The following is an 8,892-nucleotide window of genomic DNA, read 5'->3' as shown; positions in this document are numbered from 1 at the left end:
AAGAATATACAGTATACGTGTTGAAATAAATGTTAAATGTCACGTTTTATTTTGAAAGTATTCAGCGGAAGTTCTTCTCATGTATTGTAGTTCCTGTCTGTTACCACAGGAGGGCAGTACAACTCTGTGTCGAATAGAAAATAATTTTTGTTGAATGCTATTGTGTTTGCCTGTATGTTAGTGAAGTCAACTATGAGAAGCCCCCCCCCCCNNCCCCCCAATTATACACTGATTATTAGTGTACGTTTTAGCCCTGTTTGTTTCTGATGATTGAGTTGACATGTTTATTTATAATCGCGAGTGTTTGTTGCCCTCTTGTGGCCACTTGAAGGAACTGCAACATTGATTTCGTCAAGTTAGCATTAATGCAGCCATGTACCACACCAACACTTCCGGTAAATACTTTCAAAATATAGCGATGGCCGCTATAAAAACAAAGTATTTTTTTAACTTTATTTACAGTTTTTTTTTTCTTACCTATAGTCACGTCTAGTTAACAATACTTCTGAAAAGTCATAGTAGTATGTTAAAATGAATAATTTACACCTGATAGCGTACTACCACTTCCGGTAAATTCTTTCAAAATACAGTTACCAAACTGAAGCAAAAAATCATGAATTTCATCTGAAAATAGTTGGAAAAAAAAAAACCTTTTTGTCATTATTCTGTTTTCTTCTATTTTCTTTCGACTATTGTAAGAACTTAAATAACTCTTAGTAGATTTATCGTAGGCTAGAACCTTTATCTGCTATGCAAAGCAACAAAAACAAGTTCATATCACAGACAGCTAGTCAGCCGTAGAGATATTTGTCATATATCCTTAGACCAATTAATTTTATCATTATTACCCTGGAATAAAAGATAAATAGGTTACTTGGAGATGTGGGCAGTGAGTCACAGGTCTGGCACCAGGACCAGACTGACCATATCTTTGCCAGTTTATGCTAATGTTACTAATACGAGTGCGTACGCCCTCTGGTGGTCGCAGTCAAAACTACAATTACACAACACAAGCGTCAAGGCAGACATAATAGCATAGGACCAACTTCCGGTCGTTACATTCAAAATAAATGTTAAGCCAGGGGTAGTAATTACGCACTGTCACCACCGGAGGGCAGTGTATGCTATTAATGTAAAATCTTTCATCTCAACCATCAACTCCATTATGTGTAGTGAACAGAAGAAAATGCACCACCAGCTTTTCCACCTAATATTTTATCATATTGTATTATTTTATGTGGTTTTACTTGTGTATTTGTTAAACTCACTTCATGTGGGTTGGAATTATTTTCTGTGTTATATACGGTGGGTTAACTAAACGCACTATGCTTTCCGCTGAACTCTTTCTAAATAAAATTCTCTCAACACAACTGTGCGACCATCAATATCATACTAACGCTTCCATGGGAGACCTTCAGAATAAACCTGTCTACTATAAGTGTAGATTGGATACTATCTGTGATTTTGTTAAAAAAAAATCATCTGCTTACCTGTCTGAGAGGCTGTGCTGGAAGGACGATGTGGATCCGCACTAATATGTAATATTATATAAGCTTTTGTTCATAGACCTTAGTCGGGCACTCGAGGCAAACCAAGTGAAGTTGCCGTGTAGATATTCCTGTAATTAGCCCCATGAAAAACATCTGTGTATCCCTGACAGAAGATCAAGGGTATTGTAGTTTTTTCACATCTGGACTACAAAAAAATAAAGGGGACAAAGATATGTATGAGAACGAGTATGTCATTTAAAAAATATATAAATATTCCCTTGGCAGTGTGAAAAGACATCTGGGAAATTGATGTATATCTCATTACAGCATATAGTTCAGAAAGACTTCATTTAACTGCAAAGCATGAGGAGCCTCCAAAGCATTTCTCTGTAAGCTATCATTTTTCTCAGGATCTCCTTGTCTGACAAGTTTAACATGCTGATCTCCTGAAATCTGAGGAAAAAGATAATGAAGATACTTCTCCCTAAATGTCCATTAATTCGCTGTACAGTAGACCTTGGACATTAATACAAATAAATATCTTATTACACCTGCTACTTTACAGGAGAGAGAAAGATAAATTCATAGATTTTTTGCTATTCAGTACAATTCTCAATAAATCATAATGACAGGACATGGAATGGACCATTTTTGATTTGTAGTGTTTACGGTGCTGTTACTCAACCGTACTTCTTCAACACATTTCCAGATGTCAGTTTGTCATCCTCTGATAAATGCATTGGATTACAGATATCAGCAGTACAATTTCTACTGTTTCAACAGATACAACGTAAGATTCTCTCCTATCTTTGCACATACTTCATTGTTTTTCATGCTGATGAGAGAGAGAGGTTGGCACTACCAAACATTTTGAAGCAGTTGACTTAAAAACATTTAATTTAAAATTTAATAAAGTCTTTACTGCTAGGAAGCCTATCTATATGAAATGTCATGCTAACACAATAACCATATTTTAATAATACAATATAATGTGAATATGAAATTAGGTCAAATGAGTTCTTTTGTTTTAGATTGCAAACCAAAACTTCTATTAAAGAAGAAAACAAACAAAAACAAGACTTAATATTTATCCATTTATTCAAATCAATTTTATTAATTACATGTATTATAATGTTTCATTACTATCCCAATAATTATTAAATATCACATGAAAAAAAACAACAACTAATGGTTACATTTTTTAAATTGCATCAAAAACTACCACAGATTAAAAAGCTTGAACAATAAGTAAGAAAAACATCTGTTGTGGCAAGATTCACTGTGTGTGTATGGTAGCTGAAAGTAAATACCATATCATGCTAAATAGTGGATGCAGATTTAGAAACTTAACTTGGAATATCAAGATGAACTTGAAAGCAACACAGCAATGTTTTCTTTTCACAGTGTGAATTTGGTATTTGATCCTATACAACAGCACTACAGCATGAGTATAACAAACAGACCACAAAAACAGTGACTGCAAAGAAAAGAAGTTTCTTGGCCAATATACCAGGAATAAAATATGCTGAGTACTAAGGACAGAACACAAATTCCTTTCACAGTAAATACAATACAAAACAATACAGTATACTTGGATAACAAATAATATGAGTTTATAAAATTCCATTTTAACATTATTTAAAAAAACATTACCCCTTACATCTTACATCCATAACCTCTATAATAGAGCCGTGGGTCAATTTTTAGCAACCTGTGACCCAAATTCATGAGTGACTGCCCAGAATCTCATCCAAATTTATATCTTTCATCCAATCATCATTTCCAGAGCCAGACTTGAGCAGAGAGTCTATGAAGTCTGAGTCTGTGTTGATCCCTGGAACTGTGTTGTCTCCCTCAGGGAGGAAGTCAAAGGTCAGACGGTTGGCCCGGTTATTCTGGTAGCCGCTAGAGCTGGGACTGGGCTCTGCAAAGTTGCCTGCTGGTACCCTCTGTTCAGGAGAGGCCTGGTTCAGGTTCCCCACTGCTGATGGAGAGCCCATCATTGGCTGGCTCGGTCTTGGGCCTGCGTCTCTTATCGAAGGGTTATGAGGGAGCATCCCAATGTCTGGTGCTACCTGGTTGGGAGGGCCAATGTGCCTTTGTTGGTATGGATGGTTTGGCATGTCCAGCTGCGCACCCTGAGACTGTAGTGGATTGGGTAGCCGCCTAACACCGAGTCCAGTTGTCACTTGCTTGTTGGTTGAGCCCCAGCCCATATTGACATTTTTCATCAAGCCTCCGAGACCCTGTCCTGGTACCGCTGAGGCGTGCATGTCAGCGGTTGTTCTTGGGTGCTGTGAACCTGCTACATTGTTCATCCCAAAAGAATTTGCGTGTGTGTTTGGCCCTAGGAACCTAGCTTTATTTTGATTTAGTCCAATTCGATTCTGATTGTTATGCTGCTGGAATTGGCCGATGCAAGAACTCGGATGACAGTCAGTCCCGATACCAAATCTGCGGTCCGATGGTGAAGGACTCATCTTTGAACCTGACCCACTTGGGAGGTGACAAGACATGGACTGTAGGTCATTCTCAGGACCATTGCTGGAAGGCTGGGAGGAGTTTTGACCTAAAGAGATACCACGAAAAATTTATTACATTACAATTACGGTCACATAGCAGCATTTAAAGCCTTTCTGACTTATCAGAAATGTACAATACCTGTGAAGATGTTTCCTTGCTGAACTACCACCATACTTCTTGATTGCTTGTAATCAGGTGGTGGTCTTGTGAGATGACGACTGAACTGATCATGTGCATTGTCTTTGTCCTGAGAAGGAAAGACAAAGTTGTGAATACTGATTAATCAATATCAAGTCTGAACTGCTTATTAATTGTTGAAAGCTGTAGGCTGCAAGATGTATCTTACTGAATTGCTAATGGTGTGCTGTTGTTGGTTAAGCTGTCTCTGCATGGCCGGAGTTTTGGTGGGGCCTTTCTGCTGGTTGTTGGGTGCCGGGGGCCGTGGCTGTGACTGGGCTGACATGACTCTTAAGTTTCCATTGGTGGGTAGCCTCGGACCGGGAGGAACAACCTTAGAAGAAGAGAGACGTGATGGGTTTACATTAGTGTCAGTGTTGCTACTTTTTAATTTTTAAATATGTCTTTTTCTCTCTTCTCTGCTAAGTGCCTGGAGATTGGAGCTAAGTGCTGTGAAAGCTGTTTCAGAAAAGCACAAAATCAAAACAATGCAATAATATGATTTGACCACTAGAGGGCAGAAGCCTACAAGATAATACAGATCTGTTTCAAAGATGCTATTCAACCTCCAGAATGTGGTCAAGGCTACTCCCTCTGCAGATGAAAAAGGAAGACTTGGAGAGAGGCTTTTTTTGGAAGGGGGAGTGCGAGCCCTCCTCAAGGCCTGCTTGTCCCTTGATAATTGTGTCTAAAGAGAGTGGAAAGAATCCCTGAGACAGCAGGAAATGTGTGCCAATGGGGAGTTACGCGCCAGCACCATGACTACCTCCATTTAATAAGCTCGCCTTTACTGATCACTGTGTTGTGTTTGGCAAGGAGGCATTCCATCCACTAGAAACCCATTTGGCTCCTGACACTATCACAGTGATTAAAACGTTGTAGTCGGCAGCACTCAAATTAAATTGAGATATCCAAACTAGCTTTTTGTTTGAAGTCTTTTCCTGAACGTATGCTTTTGCAGATGAGCTTTCGCCGTCATGCCGTTTGAGATGTTACATGTCCTTGTAGTGTATATTTTTTAGCTTTTTAGGCAGCTGGGCAGACATTCAAGTAAAACCTGTCTTTCTTGTGGACACAAGGACACTCTCTCTATGCTCAAGCTTCAACCAAGTGCAAGCATTTGTCATGAAAGAGGTTAATGTGCACCAAATCCATGTCAACATGTGCTGTGTATACAATGTCAGTCATTGTGTTGACTTAAAATGTTTCCCAGGGTGAAATGGATTAGAAATCCAACAGTGCATTTAGCAGAAGCTATTACTTAGAGGACAGATTCTTTGCAGAGGATGAATCTCTACAGGGTGGTGACTTTGTGGTCCCCAAGAGAAAAACTGAAAAAAAGATAGGGAGGTACGTATATATATATATATTATATATATATATAATTATACTATATAGTGATAATATAGGTACTATATCATCATATATGTGTGTGTGTGTGTCGTGGTGTGTGTGTGTGTGTGTGTGTGTGTGTGTGTTGTACTTTCGTGGTGTGTGTGCCTGTGTTTGTGTGAATTATAATGAATGGGGCTGAAATTTGGAGAACTAACGAGACAGAATCAGGGAATGAGGGAAGTTGAAACTCATAAGGAGTCACAAGCCATTTCACAAGCTAATATTCGCCTTCCCTGCCTGAGTTCAACCCACACAGCAAACCAAGCATGGCAATGAGGTTACACAGGGACTAAAACATCAAAACAGTGGTTTCTCCTGTTACTCTAGAAAGCAGTCACTGGCTTTGATTCACTGTATCCAGTTATCGAGACTGTGAGAAATTGTGACCATCACAGACATTTTCCCTCCAGAGGTACACTGGAGAGGTCTTGTTCCATCTTTGTTGTAAGAAAAACCCAATGAGGGGTGTTTTAGCATGTACAACTGAGTAATCCTTTCTGTCATCCTGATGTGTCATAAAGCTGTTTTCCATGTTTTTTCCCCCCTCTCATTCTTCACAAGCTTGTTGTAAATGAATACCACATGTGGTTCAGGCCCCTCAGAGAAGGAGCGGAGTGATTTAGTCTCCCATCCTGCGGCAGTGCGGGCAGCTGACAGTGATCCAGGCCCAGCCTTGCCGGCTCTCACACTGCACTTCCTCCAGTCTGGACTCATGACGCTGTCCCAGGGGAGCGCCTCGGCATCTGGACTTGGCTGCAGCTCCCTTTCCCAGGAAACAAGCACTCCCTTCACAGCACTGCTGCAGTGACCTGGTAGGCTCAACCCGCATGGCCCTGCTCTTATCCTAACTGAGGGATGTGGTGCCACAAGATCGTCAACAAAAGTTGAGGAGTCTTTATTTACTGCAAGCAATGTTGTGGTTGCATTTAGGCTCTCTGAGGTTTTCAGTAAGGAGAGTATACTACACAAAGCAAAGTACAAGCTCTTGTGTAGTATTTAAATGGAACTGTGTTTTAGCTTAAGCTAATCAGTGGGATGATGAAATTGCTGCCAAATGTCTGTCTTCACTTGATCTAACAGTGTTGTCTTATGCTGAGTAGAAGTATAAGTCACTCTCAATAAGGTTGTCTGCCAAATGTTGTAAATGTTAATCTGAATGTAAATGTTAGGATATATTTCAAAACACAAACATACAGGAGTGTACAACTATAAAGGGACTGAAAGTCAAATATACAAAATGGTAAAACCCTTTTTTTCTTTTGACTTGATGAGAACAGAATCATTAGATGCTTTAAATTATATAACTAAATACCAAGAGTGAAATGTCTGAATCTATCAAAGAGGCCTTTCCGTATAACACGTCCAATTACCATTGTGAAAATTAATATTCTGATAAATTAAATTAAGAGATGAGTGAATAGGCCAAAGAAAACCCATTTCGTTTTAACATTTCCTTAAAGTAGCCCTTTCTGCACCTATGATTGTATGGCATTTAGTTACCAGAAAATTCTATATTTTTTTAAAATGAGGAGAAAACCAATACCGTTTCCACAGTGGCAACAAATGGAATCAATTTTATTTCAGACATAATAAATAAAGCCCTGTAATAATTTTTAATACACAAGGATTGTCTTTCTTTTCGCTATTTAAACTCTCATAGAACCCAAGTCTTTTTTCCCCTTTATTTGGCTTAAATACACAACACAGCTACACTACTGATGTGACTAGCAACACTAAATTTTGTCCTTGAAATAGCATTGCCCACCAACCACAGTAACTCAGGTTTCATAATGCATTAGTGTCCTCTGCTGTATGCTGCCAGAGAATGTATTCATACTTTAAGCAAGGGAGGTATTTTTTGTGAGTGACCTCACAGAGGAGAGAGTTATGGAGTTGGTGGATTTGAATTTTGACACGTTTGACTCAGCAACTGATTATTAAACTGTAAGAAGCTTCAAACAAGCACCAAAGCTCACATCTCTGCTTGTTTTAAAGAAGGTCTTCAGCTTCACTCAGTGGGAGGAAACCCACTGCCAGTTGCTAGTGTTACACAGGGGGATCAGGGCACTTTTTCAGGACCTTTATTTCTCCGGCATTACTAATTCAATTCACTGTGGGAAGAGACTCCACTCCTTTTTCTCCTCTCTGTGAGCTGTCCCTTCCTCATTAGCTGGACTTTTAACCCTGTCCATGCCAACTGCAAGACAAACACCATTATCAGCCTTTTTTAAACACTTAAATTTAAAGCGGTCCTTGTTTTCTTCTCCACAATTTCTACACTATTGTATCCCTAGCATCATATTTGCATATTTCATTTGTTCAGACAAACTGCACATTAATACACAATATCCTCGGGAAAGTTGTTTTAGAAAAACTTCAACCCTAATGAACTTGAGCACGCATGTCCTCAGCATTTTAAAGACCAGAGGTGACTGAGCTTTTACTTTCAGTAGCTCCGGTCTTTGGAAAAGTTAGCTTTTTAAATAATTTCTCAAAATCCATTTAAGCCTTTTTCATTATTTGATACCAGCTCTTCTGAGTATCTTCTCGTTCTTACTCACCAATGTAATTTTGTAAAGTACCATTTTTATTGCTTATAATTTTTTAAACATGCTACATAAATATTATTACTGATTATCACTACTAATAATGCTAAGTTTGGCATACTAAGTACTTTTTTGCCTTTATTAGACAGCAGAGGCTGAGGCAGACAGGAAACGGGTAAGAGAAAGGGGTATGACATACAACAAAAGTTGCTGGCGACATTGTGAAGGCCATGTGGCATGTGCTGTAACCATTCTGCTACCAAGGCATTCCACTACCTTTACCTTTGATAATAGTTTTAATGAATATATTGTGTGTATATATTAATAGTATATAATATACAATACATTATACATATATATATATATATATATATATATATATATATATATATATATATATATGGTGTATATTATACACATATACATATACAACAATATATATAACATAAAAACTATAATATTAAATATAATATACACACAAATCTGGCATGTTGCGAGGTCATTTAGAAAAATGGTTGTTTGCTTATTTTGATTATTCACTAGAATAAGATTTTGTATATTTCTACATCATACATCCATTTTATGATAAAGAAAAACATGTAGTCTTAGAGTCTTAAGATAACCCAAGAACATGCTCAGCCACATGTTCTGTTTAGAGTGTAAATGGCTTTGTGGTATACTGGTAAAACTGGTTCTGTTTTACCCATGTGTGATGATGTATTTGTCACCCTAGCTTGTTTACTTGCAAGTCTGTACTATGT

At 38.2% G+C, this 8,892-nt stretch overlaps 1 protein-coding gene across 1 annotated transcript in view; it reads right to left on the bottom strand.

The window, feature by feature from the left end:
• Window positions 1–2,570: 2,570 nt before the first annotated feature.
• Window positions 2,571–8,892, bottom strand: part of zmp:0000001236 (mastermind-like protein 2) — a 36,601-nt gene continuing 30,279 nt past the window's right edge. Inside the window, exons 3-5 of the mRNA XM_035680274.1 lie at window positions 4,360–4,524; window positions 4,152–4,260; window positions 2,571–4,059 (exon numbers count right to left, since the gene is read on the bottom strand). Of these exons, the coding sequence (XP_035536167.1) occupies window positions 3,215–4,059; window positions 4,152–4,260; window positions 4,360–4,524 (1,119 nt within the window). The 3' untranslated portion in view covers window positions 2,571–3,214. The remainder of the gene's footprint in view (window positions 4,060–4,151; window positions 4,261–4,359; window positions 4,525–8,892) is intronic.

This window comes from Morone saxatilis, unplaced genomic scaffold (assembly GCF_004916995.1).
Source record: "Morone saxatilis isolate NCDOM2014 unplaced genomic scaffold, NCSU_SB_2.0 Contig8, whole genome shotgun sequence".
Classification (NCBI taxonomy): Eukaryota; Metazoa; Chordata; class Actinopteri; family Moronidae; genus Morone; species Morone saxatilis.
This window is presented reverse-complemented; position numbering and strand designations above follow the sequence as displayed.